The sequence below is a fragment of the Sinocyclocheilus grahami genome, unplaced genomic scaffold (genome assembly GCF_001515645.1).
Source record: "Sinocyclocheilus grahami isolate Dianchi unplaced genomic scaffold, SAMN03320097.WGS_v1.1 scaffold166.1, whole genome shotgun sequence".
Taxonomy (NCBI): domain Eukaryota; kingdom Metazoa; phylum Chordata; class Actinopteri; order Cypriniformes; family Cyprinidae; genus Sinocyclocheilus; species Sinocyclocheilus grahami.
The window spans coordinates 1,054,535-1,076,805 of record NW_015505345.1 but is presented as its reverse complement, the minus strand read 5'-3'; the positions used below and the strand labels follow the sequence as shown (position 1 = coordinate 1,076,805).

Here is a 22,271-nt window from a genome sequence, read left to right as displayed (position 1 = left end):
CATCCTGACCCTGAAGTAGAGTTCTTCGTGGAGGTGGATGCATCCAGCACAGGCATCGGAGCCATACTCTCTCAGCGTCAGGGTAATCCCCCCAAACTCTTTCCCTGTGCCTTCTACTCTCGTAAACTCAACTCTGCGGAACAGAACTATGATGTGGGAGATCGGGATCTTCTAGCCATGAAGGCAGCATTGGAGGAATGGCGTCACTGGTTGGAGGGGGCCAAACTTCCCTTTGTTGTTATGACTGATCACCGCAACCTCGAGTACCTCAGATCGGCCAAACGACTCAATCCACGGCAGGCAAGATGGTCCCTGTTTTTCACACGTTTCAATTTCAAGGTAACCTATCGTCCAGGCTCAAAGAATTCCAAGGCAGATGCTCTCTCCAGGCAGTTCAAAGCAGCTCAGATCCCTCCGTCCAAGGAACCCATCATCCCCTCTAGCCTCATTCTCGCTCCTGTTCAATGGGACATTATGATAGAGATTGCAGAGGCTCAGATCGATGAACCCTCTCCGCCAGAATGTTCCCCCGATCGTACCTATGTTCCCACTAGCCGTCGTCAGCGTGTGATTCAATGGGTCCATAACTCCCCCAGCGCAGGTCACCCCGGAATTACAGCCACTGTTCAACTCATCTCCAACCGGTTCTGGTGGTCCACTCTCCAGGCGGATACCATAAACTTTGTTCGTCAGTGTACCAATTGTAACGTCTCCAAATCTTCCCACCAGGTCTTCTTCAGCCACTTCCGGTTCCCCAACGGCCATGGTCACACATAGCTATAGACTTTGTTACTGATCTCCCCAGGTCAAGGAACTATACCACCATCCTAACGGTCATTGATCGTTTCTCAAAGGCATGCTGTCTCATATCCCTTAGTAAACTCCCCACAGCCTTTGAAACAGCAGAGGTACTCTTCGAACAGGTCTTCCGTTTTTACGGTCTCCCTGAGGACATTGTCTCGGACCGTGGTCCTCAGTTCACTTCCTGAGTTTGGTCCGCATTCAGCCAACACCTCAACATTAACGTCAGTCTCACCTCTGGATACCACCCACAGTCTAATGGCCAGGTCGAGAGATTAAACCAAGAGCTGACCCGCTTTCTGCGTGCCTATTGCCATCAGAATCAGAGCTACTGGAGTCACTTTCTCCTGTGGGCGGAATACGCACAGAATTCTCTCCGTAAGCCATCCACCGGCCTTACGCCTTTTCAATGTGTACTCCGTTTCCAACCACCCGTTTCCTTGGTCCGGAGAACCCTCAGAGCTCCCTGCCGTCAACGACTGGCTCCAAAGAAGTGAGGAGACATGGAATACTGCTCATGTGCACCTTCAACGTGCCATCCTCAGGGTCAAGGAACAGGCCGACCATCACAGGAGGTCAGGTCCCGCTTACACCCCAGGACAATGGGTCTGGCTCTCCACAAGATACCTTCGCCTTCGGCTCCCGTGCAAGAAGCTGAGTCCCAGGTACATGGGTCCATTCAAAATCATTAGACAGATTACACCTGTATCTTACCGTTTGGCTCTTCCCTCTAATTATCGTATCTCACCCACCTTTTCATGTTTCCCTGCTTAAGCCCGCCGGTTGTCCAAGAGGAGATAGGGACCAGGAGGAGGCCATGAACGAGAGTCTCCATCCCATCATCGTGGACGGCGAGGAGGCGTACCAGGTACAGGAAATCCTGGACTCCCGACGCCGGGGCAGGTTACTTCAATACCTCATCGACTGGGAGGGGTATGGTCCTGAGGAAAGATCGTGGGTTAATTCTCAGGATATCCTGGACCCTTCACTCACTACGGAATTCCATAGAACCCACCCTCACAAACCAGCTCCTCGCTCCCGTGGAAGGCCTCGGCGTCGTTCACCTCCTCGCTTCAGGAGCCGCTCGCAGGGAGGGGGCTCTGTCACGAATCAGGCCTCTGTGGCTCTCTCCGACGGCCTCCGGAGGGCACTCTCTCCCGAGTACTAACGTTCATGGACTACATTTCCCATACACCCCGTACCTGGGATTGATTACTGACACAGGTGTTTCCCCTTAGCTTCCCTATTTAAGCAGCTCCCAGACTCTCAGTGTTTGCGAAGTCTTGTATTGCCCCGGCTACATTTCTGAGCGTTTATTCCCTGTTTTATCATCTCTTGTGTATTAATTCGGACTGTTCTTACTAGTGTGATTCTCTGCCGCCTGCCCCGACCCTCGCTCTGTTACTGTTTATTCTCCTGGATTATCCCTGCTGTTCGTGACGCTGTTGACTGATTACTGCCTGTTTAACTCTGCCTTTGATTCGAATAAAGCTGCAAATGGATCCGCATGCCTCTGACTCTTCGTTACAACAATACAGTTCATCTGTTTGACAGAAACTCTCCTTAATAAATCTTTATCTGACCAAGATCTTCTGTGCTCTGTCACTCAAAAATCTTTTGACCATTCAATAATTTATATTTGCTTTCTGCAAAATATTATTCATTTTGATGCCTTTTGCAAGACATTGTTTTGTTTCATACTTTTCATCTTCAGAGAGATCTTTCTTCCTCACCATATCGCATGAGAACTGTGACTTGCTTAATAATGTGGAACAACCTCTTTAAGTAGGGTTTCCATTTACCTAAGAAGACCTGGCAAACTATTGAACAAACCTGTCTGAGATTGATACCAGTTACCTGAAATGATGTGAAAATCAAAACAAACAAAAATCTGACTGTTTATTGTACCAAAATCCTATTGATATGTCACTTGCATAATAATTTGAAACAAAGTGTATGTGATCGTACCCCTAATAAGTGCCTTTTTTATTGTACTAGTTGTTATATTTACTATACTATATAACTACTGTATTCATTTGCATATAATTTTAATGTGTTTATTATAATTCATATGTCTTCAATGAATGTCATACAACTTCTATATTTTCACACCAGCAGTAACAACATACAGGGGCGCAACTGCACATTTGCCAAGGGTTATGCAAGATCAGTGTCGGTGCCCCCTGTATTCTAGTAGCCTCTAACACTAACTCCCGCAGAAAACTTTCTGTAAGTCAATGACAAAAAGACCATTAAGTGCATGGAAGGATACAAACTCATCAGGAGTGAAAAAAGTGACAAAGGTTTGAACCCCCTTCCCCCATTTTCAATACCATATGGAAAAAAAGAAAAGTGTGTCGCATAACATCCCCTTTAACTCCTGATGGCAGACCCCAGACAGTAGAACACATTTTTTTTATTCATTTTTATTTTCAGACATGTAATATTGCTCACTAGTTAGGTAATTTTAATGTATAAATTCAATATATATATATATATATATACATTTGCCTCAAAGTTATTCAGATTTTTGCACATTTTTATATAAAATGAGAACACCGTAAGTAAAATTTACTTTAAAGAACATCTGCATTTTTTCATTTTTACTTATAGAGATAATTCATCGAAAATTTGCCATGCTAAGTGGAAGAGTTCTGCCAAGATTTTACCTGGCAGAAAAACAAATAGAACATCTGCATTTTTTCATTTTTACTTATAGAGATAATTCATCAAAAATTTGCCATGCTAAGTGGAAGAGTTCTGCCAAGATTTTACCTGGCAGAAAAACAAATTCTATTAAAGGGATAGTTCACCCAAAAATGAAAATTTGATGTTTATCTGCTTACCCCCAGGGCATCCAAGATGTAGGTGACTGTTTCTTCAGTAGAAAACAAATTACAAATAAAAAATTACTTATCATATTGCACCCTATTGTGGTAATTTCATGACTTAACTGGCGTAGTTTCTTGTGCGGGTTATTTATGATGAAGTGATATAGAGCGTGCGCTTAATATTTTTAACTCGTTTAAAATGCATTACATTAAATTACATTATTTTTAACAACCAAGCTTTTGATTATTTATAACGTTTTATTAAAGAAGATTATCACAGAATAATTTCGGCAAAATGGCACCCCCCTATGCACCGTATATAGTGCATACCCCGTTTTTGTGCCATGTGAAATGTCTGCTTGTTTGTGCTTCATAAAGTCAGTGGTAAAGAGCGTCAAAGTTAAGATTGTTTGAACTTTGAGCATGTTACAACACTAGACAGGGATGGTGGAAAAGTGAATTATGCAACAGCCTATAGGGCCTTCACTATACGGCTGTAAAAAATATATATATATTTAAAAAATTAAAGAGGAAAAGAAGATAATTTGATGAATTTATATTTGACCTGGGACACTTGAAACCCTCACCTCAGTTCCTCCTGAAGTAAAAATAATGTCTTCTGCTTTTCCACCAACCATCCTGGCAATAGTGTCTCTGGAATGGTAAATGATGTCTCTGGCTTTCAGACCTAAGATCAGTGGGAAAAAATATGAGATTGTGTTCAGTGGATAGTTAACCCAAAAATAATAATCATTTACTCGCCCTCATGTCATTCCAAACCTATTTGACTTTCTTGACTTTTTTTCGGTGAAACTCAAGATTCAATTATTCTTGTATTTTAAGAATCTTATATTTTAAGATTATTTTTGGAGGTGGGGGGGGGTTGTTTGGTACCCACCCTTCTTCAAAATATTTTCTCGGGTTTAGAAGGAGATGAGGATGAATAAATGATGAGAAATGATTTTCAATTTTGGGTGAACTATGCCTTTAAATGTGACAATTTAGACGTCTGCCAATCATCTATCCTTGAGAGCCTTGTACCTGGTAGGTAATTACTGCTGGGATTTCCCCACGCATCAGTTAAAGCATCAGTAATAACCCTGACCACCTCTGGATCGACTGGTGTGGTGGCATTGTAATCCATATATATTCTGCAGCAGACAAAGCTGTTTTGCAAACTACATTCTGGAGCATGTGACAGATCAAATGCGAATGACTTCATGTTCAGTCTAGGACTGATATGACATATGCATTACCTGTCTGGCCCATCAGCCACATCATGATGATGCAGGTTAGACCCACAATGATGTGTTAAGGTTCCCCATAAATTATGACCCAGGATGAGAGGGGGATCAGTCTTTTCAGCCATTATCTAGATTACACTGGTAGATAAAAGGACATCAGTCAAAAAACACATGCCAGGTAATAAAACATGCATTCAATTTATGTCATTTAATGTCAATAACTATAATGCACGAGTCATGTCATGAGGCTTGATTTGGCATATATGTGACCCTGGAGCACAGAACAAGTCATAAGTCGCTGGGGTATATTTGTAGCAATAGCCAACAATACATGGGTCAAAATTATCGATTTTTCTTTTATGCCAAAAATCATTAGGATAAGTAAAGATCATGTTCCATGAAGATATTTTGTAAATTTCCTACCGTAAACATATAAAAACTTCATTTTTGATTAATAATATGCATAGCTAAGAACTTCATTTGGACAACTTTCTTTTTTTTTTTTGCACCCTCATATTCCAGATTTTCTAATATTTCCCTATCCTAACAATCCTGTGGGAAACCATACATCAATGGAAAGCTTATTTATTCAGCTTTCAGATGATGTATAAATCTAGATTTAAAAAAAAAAATTGACCCTTATGACTGGTTTTGTGGTCCAGGTCACATATGTTGCATGTATGTCTTTTTTCTTGGTTTAAACAAGCCATACTTGTTAATACAAGATTGCTATTCAATCTAAAAATTAAGTTTAATGTAACATAATGTGGCAATAAAATCGTGCAAGCCATTTACTGCACTTTGATTCATAAAGGTGATTTACTGCTGGTAATAGTTACAGTTACAGTCACTTTGCAAGAACCATCGCTGAGATAAACCTGATGAACCTATGTAACTAAACTATTAGTTTACTAACCTCTCTTGCTTTTTAGCGTATGTGCTGTCAATGATTCACAGTTCAAACTGATGATGCGGCAGGCGCAGCCATACAGCACTGGCACGTTTCGGAAGCGTACATGATTCAGACGGTCGCCCTTTCTCTCTACTACAGCCAGGGCTTTGTTCATGGATTATTAATCAGATCGTGCCGAGTTTTTTTTTTTTTTTGCAAATAAAATTGCAAATAATTTGCAAATAAAATAACAACAATTGACGTAAACAAAGAAAAGAAAAGGGGGGACAGACATCACAAAAGCTTATATGATCATTACAAAAGTTAACAAAATATAATACTTTGTAGATCGTGCTGACTTTGCTCGGTAAACGTCCAAAAGACGTCAAGCCTTCGGGTTTGAGCGATTCCTCACTCGCGCTGGTTGAACATTTCGTCACGTTATTAATATTAATGAGCTATGCCTTCATCGTAGTAGCGTTCTTACATTTTAGTTAGCTTTTAGGCGAGATAGTATGGCAAGCTGATTTTACATTTTAGGTATCTTTTAGGTATCTTAATAATTGTTGGTAGCACCTAATGGAAAAGATACTTGCTAAAATTATAGGGGTCATATGATGCTGCTAAAAAGAACAGTATTTTGTGTATTTGGTGTAATGAAATGTACGTGTTTATGCGGTTTAAGGTTAAAAAAACACATTATTTTCCACATACTGTACATTATTGTTTCTCCTCTATGCCCCGCGATTTTTACAAAACTCATCGGTCTGAAAAAGCGAGGTGTGCTCTGATTGGCCAGCTAGCCAGTGCACTGTGATTGGCACAAACGAAGCACACAGCGTCTTTACGACATGGCAGCAGAAACAACAAAACTACAGCGAGAATAAAAGTCACGCCTTCTTTCTTTGCGTGAACATTTGGGCGGCGTTATGCAAATCTTCCCACATCATGACGTAGACATGTGGGGGCGTGTTAGAATGAGCCGTTTTAGGTAGACGTGGCTGACTCTTAACTTTTATAAAGAATATCTCTTTGGATTTGAGACTTTAGTCTTTGCAACTTTACAGATCTTCTTTATGCACCAAGAGCTTTTAACACTCCAAAGAGAAAGGAAAAATTTTAATCGCATCATATGACCCCTTTAAGTACTATTTGCATGGAATTAGATAGCCCACAAGGTCGTTCGTTTTTTTGTTTTTTTTTTAATGACAATAGTGAAAGGATCATAGAGTTACTGGGATTTTCCTGACTTATTTTTTGATAAAATCACTGTAAATTTATGTTTATTTTGAATTTGTTTAAAGTCTCCATGAAATCAAATTTTTTTTTTGGCTTTTGGTATGAATATGTTAGGCTTAAGGTTATCTATAAGCCAGTGTGAAAATTTGCTTTTACAAGATATAAGCATTCAAAACTTACAGTCTCTCACTTCCGCCAATGTCAGCGATTTTGATATCACACTGCACTTCAGCTTCTCATCAAACTTTCTGTCCGATCAAACGCTCTCTAAAACCCGAAGCGTCCCGCCCCTGCACTATAAATAGCCGCTGAAGCTGCGGCTCAAATCGGTCACTTGTTCACAGGATTTGTATTTTCTGTTCCGTGAATGGCACGTGCATTACATAGGGGATAGGGAACGATTCAGACGGTGTAAATATGCTTTCTGTTGGGGCGAATTAAGTCTGGTTCCCTTTCATGGGAACTTCGAACTGCGTCCTCTAGGGGTCCTCTAGGGGTCGCTATGGGGAACGCCTCGCAGCCATGACGTCACTACCGGTGCGACTCCAGTATAAATCGGCGCCGGGAGCTACACATCATTCTCTTCTTCGTCTTCATTGACTGTTCTGTTTGAAGCGTGCATTTTCAAGGAAAAAGTAAGAGCTATCTATTTATTATGGCGAGCACTAGTAGAGCATTTAGAAGGTGTGTGCATCCGTGTCAGCGCTATTTGACACCAGATGACATTTTACAAGATATAAGCATTCAAAACTTACAGTCTCTCACTTCCGCCAATGTCAGCGATTTTGATATCACACTGCACTTCAGCTTCTCATCAAACTTTCTGTCCGATCAAACGCTCTCTAAAACCCGAAGCGTCCCGCCCCTGCACTATAAATAGCCGCTGAAGCTGCGGCTCAAATCGGTCACTTGTTCACAGGATTTGTATTTTCTGTTCCGTGAATGGCACGTGCATTACATAGGGGATAGGGAACGATTCAGACGGTGTAAATATGCTTTCTGTTGGGGCGAATTAAGTCTGGTTTCGCGCTGTGTCACGCTAACCGCCGCACCGTGCATGCAGTCTGTTCCGGTCCACAGAGCGGATAATATGCACGAGTCGGCACAGACCATTAAACTTAATGGACCCATTTGATTTCTACACAGAATGCTATATTTTATAGCAATATGAGATTGTGGCTGTCAAATAAGGACTTTATTCTACAATTCGTCTCCTCCTCGACGAATTGGAGAAGACGAATTGTTGAATAAAGTCCTTACTTTTGTTTTCTTTGCGCACAAAGTATTCTCCTCATAAAATTACAGTTGAACCATTGATGTCACATGGATTATTTTAACGATGTCCTTGCATTTCTGAGCCTTGATCGTGGTAGAACCCTTGCTGTTGCCCACTTTTCTAAAATCCACATAAGTGGTAAGTGTGCACGTTATGCTTTGCCCACTTTTCTAAAATCCACATAGCTGGTAAGTGCGCACGTTATGCTTTGCCCACTTTTCTAAAAATCCTGTATGGTAAGAGCTACGCGCAAGACTTCGTGCTCTTTTTGAGTGGTTTAAAACCCCGGTTCTGCCTTGGGCACCACTCCCCCTATGTATCCTCTGGATACCTACTTAACAGGGTATTGCTACTAAGGATCTGTTGAGACAGTTCCTTCACCACAAGACAAACGTGCGGTAGCCCCTGTGTGACAGACCAAGACTAGTATGATTCTAGGCTCTTGGTCGTATTCCCTTAAAGGAATCTGTTTCTGATTCCAAGCCTTGAGCTCTACCCCGGGCCCAGGAGTCTGGCCCTAACAGGTAAGTTTTTTGGGGTATGTAGCCTAGGCCTTTGGCCGTAGGGAATAACGTCACTGACAGCCGTCTAAACGTCCCAGGGGCAACTCCCATAGCAATATGGTAGAGTTGGTTCTTAGTGCTCGCCATGGTTCTGGCTTGCACTCCCCTCAGCATGGTGGCGTGGGTATACCATTCCCCATAGCGATCCCTAGAGGACGCAGTTCGAAGTTCCCATGAAAGGGAACGTCTCAGGTTACTTATGTAACCATGGTTCCCTGAGTAGGGAACGAGACACTGCGTCCTCTAGGTTTCTTGCCATGCTGCGGACGCAAGCTTCAGACGAAGAAGTGAATGATGTGTAGCTCCCGGCGCCGATTTATACTGGAGTCGCACCGGTAGTGACGTCATGGCTGTCGCCGGCCAACGAGTTGGTGTTTTTTCAATGTATGCTTCAGACACGGGTCACGACGAGGCGTTCCCCATAGCGACCCCTAGAGGACCCCTAGAGGACGCAGTGTCTCGTTCCCTACTCAGGGAACCATGGTTACATAAGTAACCTGAGACGTTTCGCGCTGTGTCACGCTAACCGCCGCACCGTGCATGCAGTCTGTTCCGGTCCACAGAGCGGATAATATGCACGAGTCGGCACAGACCATTAAACTTAATGGACCCATTTGATTTCTACACAGAATGCTATATTTTATAGCAATATGAGATTGTGGCTGTCAAATAACGACTTTATTCTACAATTCGTCTCCTCCTCGACGAATTGGAGAAGACGAATTGTTGAATAAAATCCTTACTTTTGTTTTCTTTGCGCACAAAGTATTCTCCTCATAAAATTACAGTTGAACCATTGATGTCACATGGATTATTTTAACGATGTCCTTGCATTTCTGAGCCTTGATCGTGGTAGAACCCTTGCTGTCTATGGGAGGGTCAGAGAGCTCTCCAATTTCATCAAAAATATCTTCATTTGTCTTCCGAAGATGAACAAAGGTCTTACAAGTTTGGAATGACATGAGGGTGAGTAATTAATTATATTATTTTCATTTTTGGGTGAACTATCCCTTTAAATCTCAGAATTCTGTCTACCATTCTGTATTTAGGCCTCTATTTTTATGGAAGCTTGTAATTCAATAAAAGCTTGCAAGTAATACAAAAATAAAAGATGCTTTATTTCACAATTCTAACTTTATTTTGTTTTCATTGACAAAATTAGTTTAAAAAAAGTAAACTCAGAATTCCAATAAAAAACATCAAAATTATGAGATGTAAACTTAGAATTTAATGAAAAAGCCAGAATTTTGAGATGTTTACAAGCAATTCTGAGAAGAAAAAATATTTCGAGATGTTATCTCGTAAATGTGACAAACTTAAGTCAGAATTGTGAAATAAATAGTCACCAAAATTGACCAGTTTTATTGTTGTTGTTTTTTACATGATGGAAAGAGGCTTCCATACGTTTTATATATAAAATCAGGGATACATTCAACTTGAGATTTTCTATTTTCTCATGCATAAAATAATGGCTTGAATCACACACAAAAAACAAAGTCATTCATAGCGTTGCATAAGTTCCACATTTATTTCATATCTGACGATGTGTTAGGTGTCCACAAACATTTGACTCATAATTTCAACACTCAGAAAGAAACATTAAACTACTGCCCATTGAAGATGGTACAAACCAGTTACAACTGCATATTACACCATTCACAGCAATCATGTTTATATACAAGTAAAGTAAAACAGAGAAAATTACAGAAAAAATATTTTATGAGTGGAGTGCATAAGAGGAAGCACACAAATATTTGGTGTTGATTATGAGAACTGATTCATTCTTTCATTTTGGGAGATGGTAAAATGAATGCAATGTTTTAAGCCTTGAAACAAACAAATTGCTTGTAGAAATGGTACAGGACAGGCTATAACATGAAGAATACCATTCAGCTTTCCGCATTACATTCTACAAAGTGCACAGACAAAAAAAAACCTAAAAAAACCAAACTGAAAGTGATTCTTTTAACTAGATTTTTAAATAATTTTGTTCTCACTTATTTTAAAAATGCATCTGCTATTACTATTAACATACACACTTTTTTTCTAAAAGTAGTGGCATTGCTTCTATTACTTGGAACTGGTCATGACAGGGAAGTGAGATATACTCATGAAAATTGCAACAACAAAAAGTGTATTAACTATTTTTCATAAACAGAGAACCTTCAAGGATATGCGTTCTGCATTTACAAACAAGCAGAACTCCACTTTTTCATAGAAACAGAAACCCACTTTTTGGAAATAGAAATGTAGATCTTTGATGTTTGTTCATATACAGATCAAGGCTTTCAATAGAGGTTAGTTCAGTGTCCGATTCTTGCTATACTCAGCATGTGCTGAAGGTTGGCTGGCCTTTGTCATGCGGATATGCCTGAATCCTGCCCTGGAGGAACCTCAGGTTTGCAAATAGTTGATCTGCATTCTAAATATACAGGTATGGAGGAAAACCATGTCTTAGGTAACCTGCAGGATCATCCGGACATCCCAAACCACATTATAAGCCTTCTGGACTAATAATAGTGGACATATGGGCTCTGCTGCAGTGACTGCCCCACAGAACTCCACCTTCTAACAAATGCTTTTGCACTACAAAGTGTCTAAATCACAGCTGTTGGTATTATATAACTTAAAAATGTGGTTTCATATTCCAAAAACAGTAATTTGGCTGAAGTTAAACAGCTATCAGCAATCTCAACTCAGACGGTTGCCTGTTTGATGGGGTTTGCACTAAGCCTATTGCCTAAGCCTATTGCCTAAGCCTATTGACATTAAGCAGAACAATCATACCGGAGATGACTTTAAAACCAGAAAATGGAATTTAAAATGTATCGTGTTGCATGTATTAGCTTATCGGATATTTTATGTAATTACAATCACAAAAAAATCAAGGCTTGGAACAATGACAGCAGCAGGGCTTATTTCTAGAGTCCATGATGATGTTTTATTTTTTCTGGCAGAATAAATAGATCAGTTTTGTTAATTTGTATGTGAAATCAGTTAAGAAAAATAATTTACACCATCTAGATATGCTTAGAAATCTCAAAACCTAGTCAAATGTAGGGCAATATATAAGTGCAATATACAAACTAAATGTGACCCTGGAGCACAAAACCAGTCTTACGTCGCTGGGGTATATTTGTAGCAATAGCCAAAAATACATTGTATGGGTCAAAATTATTGATTTTTCTTTTATGCCAAAAATCATTAGGATATTAAGTAAAGATCATGTTCCATGAAGATATTTTGTAAATTTCCTACTGTACTATGCATTGCTAAGGACTTAATTTGGACAACTTTAAAGGCGATTTCCTCAATATTTCGATTTTTTTGCACCCTTAGATTCCATATTTTCAAATAGTTGTATCTCGGCCAAATATTGTCCTATCCTAACAAACCATACATCAATGAAAAGCTTATTTATTCAGCTTTCATATGATGTATAAATCTCAATTTCGAAAAATTGACCCTTATGACTGGTTTTGTGGTCCAGGGTCACAAATATGCAAAATTAAAAAAAATAAAATAAATAAAACTGCTTTTGCCTGTGCACAGGAATGATTACACACAAAGAGAAAGGGTGGTAGCATAAGTGGGCCTTAAAGTGGACATTCACCCTGTTAAAGAAGCGCACAGGGATTAAGATGATGGAAATTGTAAAACAAAAACAGAGTAGAGGATGCAAGAGGCACAAAATCATATCTCCTCACTCTCTAGGGTGTGTGTAGAAAATTCCATCAGTACTGTACATTTGATTTGTTCTAACAAACTTCTAAACCTTCCATTTTCCAAGACTGACCACTGTACAAACGCTCATTTCTGAGTCTGGGCAAGAATGATTATTTTACTCAACCTGATAAATCTTGCAAAAAGCATTTTTCATTTTCAAGTAATCTACATGTAATAGCAGCTATCCCAGCTATTCACTTCTAACCTGTTCCCCAAATGCATTTCACTGTGTGGGGGGAAATGAGAGCAGTGCGGTCAGTAAAAGGGAGGTTAGTCAACTCATGATAAAAAAGTGCCATATGCAGAAATTGCACTGTACTTCTTCAAAAAATATTACAGTCTTTGTCAATAAATACATACTGAAATAAATAAAAACATGTTAAATAAATACCTAACAAGATAAGACTTTAATAGAAATTTTCAAAGTAAATTAGATCATTTGGGGATACCGATACATTTTTATGATACATTTTAGATAAATCTACTAACCAGTACTCCAACAAAAATAGGCCAAATCTTTATAATGGTTCTCATACAGAGACATGAGAATGCAACCATTCTCCTTAGCCAAATTTTCGCTAATGCGTCCTGGTTATTTTGAAAACTGTATGCATTTCAAGGCCATACAAGGGAAACATTATAAAGGTATATGAGTATTTATGATGGGTTGAACTGTGTCCAAGAACTGCACTTAAAGAGAGTAAGAGCGTAATATGATGTGATTCATCTGCTCCTTGCTAAGAACTGCGTATCATTGATCAATTCTATCTTCCATAGCCAAGAGATGAATAAACATATGGTCTGCTGATTTAAATACTGACCAGTTTTATCGTTTTAAACCCATAGAGTAACACAGTAAGGCCATGTGATCCATTTCCCCACAAACCCAAGATATGGACGTCACTCTTCACAGTAACAAATTCAGATGTGTTTGCATGAGCTGACAGCTTCAGAATTAGAAATTCCCATCACCTGCTTTCTAAAATGTTGCTGAAGACTACATAAGCATACTATCTCTACCCCAATAAAGTAGTTCGCCTGTTCTCTTGGCGCTATAAGTTGTATATTTAGGCCACTGTAGATGCACAACAAAGGGGCCTTTAAGATACAGGTGCACAGTTGGTGCTAGTGTGAGCAGGTGCAGGTACACACATGTAGGAAACAGAGGGTCAGAGAGTTGAGTAAGCACAGAAACTGGGGGATCTGTCAGTAGATCTATTTACAAGGTTAGTCCTTTGTGTTTTTTGTCCTCGAGGAGTTGTACAGAAGGTATACATGTAGTGGGCTCAAAACCTCATCTGCCCAGCTCTTCTTCTTGACAGTTTAGACCTGATAAGAAAGAGAAAGTCGAATAAATATTGGTATGACAGGTCTTTAAAAGGCTTAGATGTGTGCTTTACTGTACCTGATAGATCCAGCAAGCAGAGGGTTAAAGGCATACAGCCAATCATGCATCTCCTTGTCATTACTGGCTTGAAGGAGTATCCCACGATGCTCTGTGCATACCGCAAATGTGTAGGGCATCTGCAGTTTAGACAGACATTGAATTAGTTCAGCCTATAAACAGTCGATTTACTGAAAATGTGTTGCCTTGGAATAAAATAAAATAAAAGTTTCAAATGTTTCACTTTCAGCATGGCCTCCTGGTATTCAAACATTGGTTTACAGTTCAGTCTATAAACAGTAGATTACACAATATGTTCCCTTAAAAGTGACTGACTTAAAAAAAAAAAAACAATAAGAAAATTGATTAGAATAAGAAAAAATATTTATTTGCAGATGCTTCACCTACAGCATGGCCTGCTGGTATTCAAAAGGCGAATTACAGTTCAGTCTATAAATAGTCGATTTACTCACAATGTGTTGCTTTGGAAGAGACTGACTTTTTCAAAAATAAATGAATAAATGTTTCACCTTCAGCATTGCCTGCTGGTCTTCGCTGTACTCCACTTGTGCAGAGGACAGGTTAAGAATGGCCCTTTCCACTGTGTCTCTCTCTGTGTTGTAGATGTAGACATAAGGCCGGCGTACCACCACATATCTCTTAACCCAGCCATTACTGTGGGGCTCCAGGAAGTGCAAATAACCTTTCTTTGACACAATTGGGCTTCAACAATAAAATAGGGTACAGGTTAGAGTTAACTTCCAAAGATGCAAATTCCTTAAATCTCAAATTTCATATTCAGGCAAATATAACATAAAAAGGAATTGTTCATCCTCTGAACAATAAACAATTTGTATAATCTGTACAATTTATTTTTTTACCTGACACGGATTTCCTGAATGTCTGGCACAAAAGTGTGGGTTCTTGATTTGGACTCTTGAGGAGACATTTTGCTCTCTGTTTCAGAGTCAGGGATGGGGCTGAGAGCACGAGATCGAGGTGTTGGGGGTCTGCACATATGAGCAATAAGAATATAGATGGCATATAGATGGTTAGATAGCATTTCATGTGGATCAATATTTGGCAGACATATTTAAAAACATGTAAAGATTTTTCTTAATGTTAAAATAATTTCTCCTATTTTAATGCGATAGTTCACCCAAAAATGAAAATTCTTACTAACACTAATGTCCAAACTCGTAAGAACTTCGTTCATCTTCGGAATACAAATTAAGATTTTTTTGATGAAATTCGAGAGCTTTCTGACACTGCATAGACAGCAAAGCAACTGACACGTTAAAGGCCAAGAAAGGTAGTAAGGACATCGTTAAAATAGTCCATTTGATATCAGTGGTTCAACTTTAATGTTATGAAGCTACGAGAATATTTTTATTGTGCAAAGAAAACAAAAATAACGACTTTATTCAAAAATTTCTTCTCTTCCGTGTCAGTCTTCGCTTGTTCATGAGAGTACCACTGCGTCGTGCTAGTCTCTTTAACACGCGTCGAAGACTGACACAGCAGAGAAGAATTTGTTGCATAGAGTTGTTATTTTAGTTTTCTTTGCACACAAAAAGTAGTTTTGTAATTTCATAACATTACGGTTGAACCACTGATATCACATGGACTATTTTAACAATGTCCTTACTACCTTTCTGGGCCTTGAACGTGTCAGTTGCTTTGCTGTCTATGCAGTGTCAGAAAGCTCTCAGATTTCATCAAAAATATCTTAATTTGTGTTCTGAAGATGAACGAAGGTCTTACGGGTTTGGAGCGACATGAGGGTGATTAATCAATGACAGAATTTTCATTTTTGGGTGAACTAACCCTTTAATATACAGAAATACCTGTGAATGATTTATATTATAGGTATATAATACCTTTATAGGATAAAGCATTAGCTTTATCAAAAGCATGAATTTAGGACAGGACTATCTGTCATTCTGATCAATGGCAGACTACGAAAGGATTAAAAAAACTTTTTTTACTTTTGTTTTTGCAATTCCATTTGGTTTGTGTTGCAGAATCACCTTTAAAATTAAATTCTTTTAAAACTCAAAATAAAACAGAAGTCACTGAGTACTGACCTGAGTTCAGCATTGTGGCCATAGCGTCCCTCCACCAATGAGGGGCATGTGGAGGACGGGGTAAGGGTGTTTTCAGCACACACTGAGGCAGAGTCTTTCAAAAGAGTTACTGACATCTGGCTCAACTACAACAAAGCACAACAGAGAAATCAGTCATTATACACAGAACACAAACACACACCTTCACACAAACATTTCTGTATGTTTCTGCAGCAATAGTAAAAACTCTTTTTATATTTCCAGAATACATAAGTCTGAACATTTTTAAAGGGTTAGTTCACCCAAAAATTAAAATCAGCCCATGAATTACTCACCCTCAAGGCATCCTAGGTGTATATGACTAGGGTTGCAAAAAGGTGGAAAATATCCAGTAAATTTCGGAAATATTCCACAAATTTTGGAAACTTTCCAGGATTTTTTTTTGGAATATTCCAGGGATTTTTGAAAAGATTCCAGAAATTTACCTGAAATGTTCCACCCCTTTGCAACCCTATATATGACTTTCTTCTTTCAGACAAATCCAGTCGGAGTTATATAAAAATGTTTCTTTGATCTTCCAAGCGGTTTAATGGCAGTCAGCGGGTGTTGCAGTTCATCAGTCCAAAAGAAGTGAAATAAAGCGCATGCATCCATAATAAAAAGTGCCTCACACGGCTCCGGGGGCTGAGCAAAGGCCTCCTGGAGCGAGTCAATGCATTTTTGTAAGAAAAATATCCATATTCAAAACGTAATAATCACTTTAATCTAGCTTGCGCCAACAGTTGTACACGGAAGCAGCTCCGGGAGGATGACGTAAGATGTCGGCGTTGCGCATGCGCCGGTAAGTCTCGTGAAAACCAACATTTGTTAACAGGAGCAAAGGAAGCAACGTTTCCTTACTTTAGCAAAGGAAAACCAGTCTCCTCTTGGCTTATATAGAAATCCTCCGACATTCTTCTTTACAAATCCTCGTTTTGTACTTCTAATTCATGACCGTTGTTTTGTTTTGATCTCTCCTCTGCGCTCCTGCATTCGTCACTTCTGAGAGGTGCATGCGCAACGCCGACGTCTTATGTCATCCGCCCGGAGCTGCTTCCGTGTGCGCAAGCTAGATTAAATTGATTATTACGTTTTAAATATTTATTATTTAATAAATATTTAAAATATTTATATTTGAATAAAATATTTATTAGTTATTTTTCTTACAAAAATGCATTGATTCTCTACAGGAGGCCTTTGTTCACCCCCCAGAGCCATGTGAGGCACTTTTATTATAGATGGATGCGCTTTATTTCACTTATTTTGGACTGATGAACTGCAACACCCGCTGACTGCCATTAAACAGCTTGGAAGATCAAAGACAATTTTTTATATAACTCCGACTGGATTCGTCTGAAAGAAGAAAGTCATATATAGGGTTGCAAAGGGGTGGAACATTTCTGGAAAGTTTCCAAAATTTCTGGAATATTTCCGAAATTTACTGGAAATTTTCCACCTTTTTGCAACCCTAGTCATATACACCTAGGATGCCTTGAGGGTGAGTAATTCATGGGCTAATTTTCATTTTTGGGTGAACTATCCCTTTAAGGCAGTATATTCTTAGTGGTCTGACCTCTTAAAATCGTCTTACTGTATCATATGATAGCTGACAGAAGGAAAAAGTGTAAAATAGTGTAAAATATTCTAAATAGCATCTTCACCTTGCTCTCACTGGCGCTAACACACACATGGCTGTAGTCCCTGTTAAAGGTGTGGTTAAGCAAACGAAGACACTGTTGGGGCAAACAGAAATGGGAATGTTAAATTCATTGACAAGAACCTTTTTCTCATGATATCCTGAAGTGATCACTGTATATGAATTATTTTGAACATTACAGCAATTTATAGTATTAGATTAAATTAGAAACTATAATAACCACTTTAAAAGTGATTTGGTGACAAAGGTGATATGAGAACAAGGTTGTAAAAGGGAATTTCAGAATTGATTAGAATATCATATTCCATTTTTTTGAGTATTTCATATAATATATAAAATTAGATTTAATCTTAATCAGATTATAATGGTAAATTATATAGAATAAAATTAAATCACTATTAAATAAAAAATATTGTAATAGTAAATAGAATGTAAAATATATTAAATTAATATATATAAAAATATTTTTTTGCCAAAATGTAAGAAAAAATTGCAAAACATATTTTACAAAAAAAAGAAGAAATAATTGTGTATACTAGACAATACAGGATATTAAATTATCATAATTGATGTATATTTAATTTGATATATAATTTCAGGTTAGTCACTGTTTCACCTTTGCAGCCAGCTCCTTCTGCCTCTCGTTGGGTATGTCAGGACCGGGGCAAGGGTTGTGGCCCAGGCCCAGGTGGGTGGATGGGGAGGAGGACTCGGTTAGATCCTCACTCCCGCAGGACAGCAGCGACTCCTGGCCCAGCAGCAGGGTGGACTCCAGCTTCTCCCTAAGGAGGAGGTAGTGTCTGGTTTTCTCCACCTAACATACAGCAGAAGGAAATGAGTTCTCAGATCCTCAGCAGAGCTGCCATGACACATTCTTTTAATTCTATATCACATTAAAAACCAAATAACAAGATGTTCTCACCTCCTGCAGGAGACTCAGTTTCTCCAGCTCCCATTGATGGTCCAGGATGAGGCTGTCACTGCGGGGCCTCCAGCCAGCCAGGTTCTCCTCCCCTCGCACATATGCCACCGATGTATCCAGTACCCTCCTGCGCCGTCTTTGCATTCCTGCACATTCAGGTGTCATTTCAACAGCAGAACCCCCTAAAATCTAAATTGCCCAGCATCCCATAAATCCTCAATGAAACACACATGAGGTAACTGGTGTCTTACCTGGGCTCCCTGCATCAGCCAGGTGGCACAGACTGAGCTCATACACACCAGTTACACGGTTCCTAAACGTAAAAACAATAGAAAACAATATGGTAACTTAAATTACAAGAGCAACATTGTAAAGGACTTGTGTGGTGATATGAAGCAGCTGTACCCTTCACATGGCCTCAAGGTGCCACTGCTGAAGAGGTTCCTGATGGAGCGAGATGCTGGGAGCTTGGCGTCTCTCGAGTAGAACACCATGCATAAGTCTTTGGTTATCACTGTGGGCTGTGTGCAGTTCTCTATCTGGGAAGAGCAAACCATTGTAAGCCTTTCAATCTAAAATAGTGTTTCAAATAACCATAGCTTGATAAAGAACAAGCAACATCTATAGAGTGCAACAGTCAGGTTCCAAAAGAGGAATTGATTTTTAATGGTAACTTATATATAATAGACCTACAATGAGCTCCAATGCTGTTTATTGATGGCACTGTATATGATGCATCTGTAAAATAAGTAAATTAGCCCATTTTGTTTAAATGAAGGATTGCAAAAATGAATACACCCTAGATTTAATTCAACAAATGTTTACTATTCTATTACTGTACTAGCGGTACGGAGTGTACAAGTTCATGACAAATTGGCTGTTTAACTCCTGGAGGATAATAATCTTCTAAGTACGAGTAATTGCTGAATTTGTTAAGTTTCAGAGGGTGTATACTCATTCATGCTGTGAACTCAAATGATGCCAAACAAGCTCTACAGCGATCACCCAGTCCCTACTTATATGCTTACCATATATATGTATTGCAATGATTTCTGAAGGATCATGTGTAGTAACAGCTGCTGAAAATTCAGCTTTTCCATCACAGGAATAAATTAATAAGCATTGAAACATATTAATAGAAAACAGATTTTAAAAAAATAAAATTGTTATATTTCACAATATTATTATTATTATTATTATTATTTTTTTATCAAATTAATGCAGCCTTGGTAAGAACAAGAGACTTCATTTAAAAACATTTCGAAAATCTTACATCTTCTCCAAACCTTTAATCTTCCCCAAACATTTGAACAATAGTGCATATCTGAATATTTTCTAAGAAACTTAAAGTACATAGTTTCTATACTTAAAATCAGTCGCCACTGATTACATCATTTGCGATGCTTTATTGAAGCTGGGAGCTGGTTTGTTTCATAACATCATACAATTTTTTATTAAAGTTTTTTATTTTTTTTTTTTTTTTATGCCTGTGGAAAAGTGAATAGGAAAATACTTCACAGAACCAGGGCCACTACTTCAAGTAGGCAAGCACTGTTGCACTCTATAGAGCCACAAAGTTTACTGCTATTTGCCTCTTTTTCCACATATGTACTTGATTCAACCATTACAAATGCTGTGGGCTGTTTGGTACATTAAATTAGTTGGAACTAAATCATGTAGGTCTGTAACTCTCCCAAATGAACTTCTCATCCCCCCATATAAATAAGTGAATGGCCTTGGTTACCTCCAGATAAGCAGACAGAGTCATGTAGATTTTCTCTCCATAAGGAGTGACACGGTTAAGCAGCAAAGAGTTGTGCATGGATGAATCCCAAGCAGCCTCAAAACGGTAGAATATCCTAGATTAACGGTAGAAAATAGCCTTAAAGATATAATTTCATTCATAGACCAAGGTGAATTTACATAGTCTCTTATATTATAATTTCATATGTTATTGTTAAATGCTATTTGAATACATAATAAATATGGTCAGCTTGTTAGGCGAAGCACTTACATCTGATAAATATTGTATAAAGTGACATTCTAAGAACACAAAAGTGTTTAAAAATGGTGACCAGGAGTGGAGACAATATAAATGCATGCATGCAAAAAAAAAAAATACTTTAGCTTCATCACTAGATATGAATACCACCACCAACGATGTGTAAATCAATGACAGTTATCAATAAAAATACAAAAATCAAATTAAAATAAAGAGGGATGAAAGAAATGATCATTAGAGGAGGGAGGCAGGTACAAGGGGACACATATACCTAGGATCAACCCCCAAGGAAATGTTTTAGGTGGAAAGGAAAGAATCAATGCTAGAATCATAGGTAAGACAGTTCAGAGAAGTAAACTACGGTCTCTGGTTGTTAGCATATAACAATTCGAGAGATGTTACTGCATTTTCCATCAACTCACATCAGCTCTGTTATGGTCTCACAGACCTCAAATGAACTAATACTGGCCCTGAAGTTACGCTATATCATGAGAAAGTACTAGATGAAAATAGTATGGGCTGCATCTTACTCATAAATTATATCCACCTTGCTGAACTTCCAGCCTACCCACCCTCGCTCTGATGAATACAGGCCATAACCTCCCGAAATGATCACAGATTAGATATTTCTGGCCCTCAGCCTGGGAAGGGTCTTAAATCTCCAAATGCCTGAGTCAGAAGTATATGAGAGCGGCCGAGCTTCTCTGAGGTATGTGATAGATTGAGCTTGTGTGCTTTAGATGTTGAGTGTTAAAGTGAATGGACCGGCATGACCCAGTAGGCAGCTTTAAGGTTGTCATTCAGACATGGAGAGAGAAAAAAAGAAGTGAGAGAGGTCCTGGAAATTAATTTGTTGAAGGGATAGAGGGAAAATAATGAAACAATGTGGGAGAAACTTCAAGTGTCACTGTGGGGTTGTGATCATGGAAAAGGTCTAGAGAAGACCATTTCACTTCTTAGTCTATTGAGGTCTTAAAAGGGATTGTTCTCCCAAAAAAGAAGATTCTGTCATCATTTAAGGCTGGAATATACTACACAATCTTTGCCCCGATTTTTGCTCCGATTTGTAGAGTGGACAATTTGACAATAGTTGCCAAACATCAGAGCCAGTCTGCAGATTTTGGGCAGCTGGAGTTAACAGATTTCACAGAAAATTGTGTGTATAATAGCATGGTGTAGGTTTTTTTCTGTAAGCATTTACAAAGTGTACGACGCCTGATATTTTAAAATCTGTTCAGATTTCAGAAGTCACGTAGTGCATTCCAGCCTTTACTAACCCTCATGTTCTTCTAAAACTGTGTGACTTTCTTTTTTCTGTGTTACATAGAAGACGACATTTTATTTTGGTCCATATAATGGAAGACAATTGGCTTCAGTGTTGTTTGGTTTCCAACATTCTTCAAAATATCTTCTTTTTGGAGACACAAAAGAAATTAAGTCAGGGATTAATACAGATTTGGAATAACATGAGTGTGAGTAAAAGATGACATAATTTTAATGTCATAATCTTATACCCAGTTACCATATCCATTGACTTTTATTATGGGAAAACTGAAGAGACAACTCCCAATAAGTGGTTATTTAAGGAAAGAAATCTTTTATATATATATATATATATATAAAAGATTT

The 22,271-nt window shown here is 38.7% G+C and overlaps 1 protein-coding gene and 1 pseudogene across 1 annotated transcript in view; both read right to left on the bottom strand.

The window, feature by feature from the left end:
- Nucleotides 1-5,854, bottom strand: part of LOC107593182 (selenocysteine lyase-like) — a 14,165-nt pseudogene extending 8,311 nt beyond the window's left edge.
- A 6,482-nt stretch (nucleotides 5,855-12,336) lies between these two features.
- LOC107593169 (kinesin-like protein KIF1A) overlaps nucleotides 12,337-22,271 on the bottom strand; it is a 72,564-nt gene continuing 62,629 nt past the window's right edge. The window contains exons 37-47 of the mRNA XM_016282785.1: nucleotides 20,385-20,499; nucleotides 19,046-19,179; nucleotides 18,892-18,953; nucleotides 18,641-18,786; nucleotides 18,335-18,532; nucleotides 17,723-17,794; nucleotides 16,044-16,168; nucleotides 14,838-14,966; nucleotides 14,487-14,679; nucleotides 13,978-14,096; nucleotides 12,337-13,901 (exon numbers count right to left, since the gene is read on the bottom strand). Coding sequence (XP_016138271.1) covers nucleotides 13,859-13,901; nucleotides 13,978-14,096; nucleotides 14,487-14,679; nucleotides 14,838-14,966; nucleotides 16,044-16,168; nucleotides 17,723-17,794; nucleotides 18,335-18,532; nucleotides 18,641-18,786; nucleotides 18,892-18,953; nucleotides 19,046-19,179; nucleotides 20,385-20,499 — 1,336 coding nt within the window. The 3' untranslated portion in view covers nucleotides 12,337-13,858. The remainder of the gene's footprint in view (nucleotides 13,902-13,977; nucleotides 14,097-14,486; nucleotides 14,680-14,837; nucleotides 14,967-16,043; nucleotides 16,169-17,722; nucleotides 17,795-18,334; nucleotides 18,533-18,640; nucleotides 18,787-18,891; nucleotides 18,954-19,045; nucleotides 19,180-20,384; nucleotides 20,500-22,271) is intronic.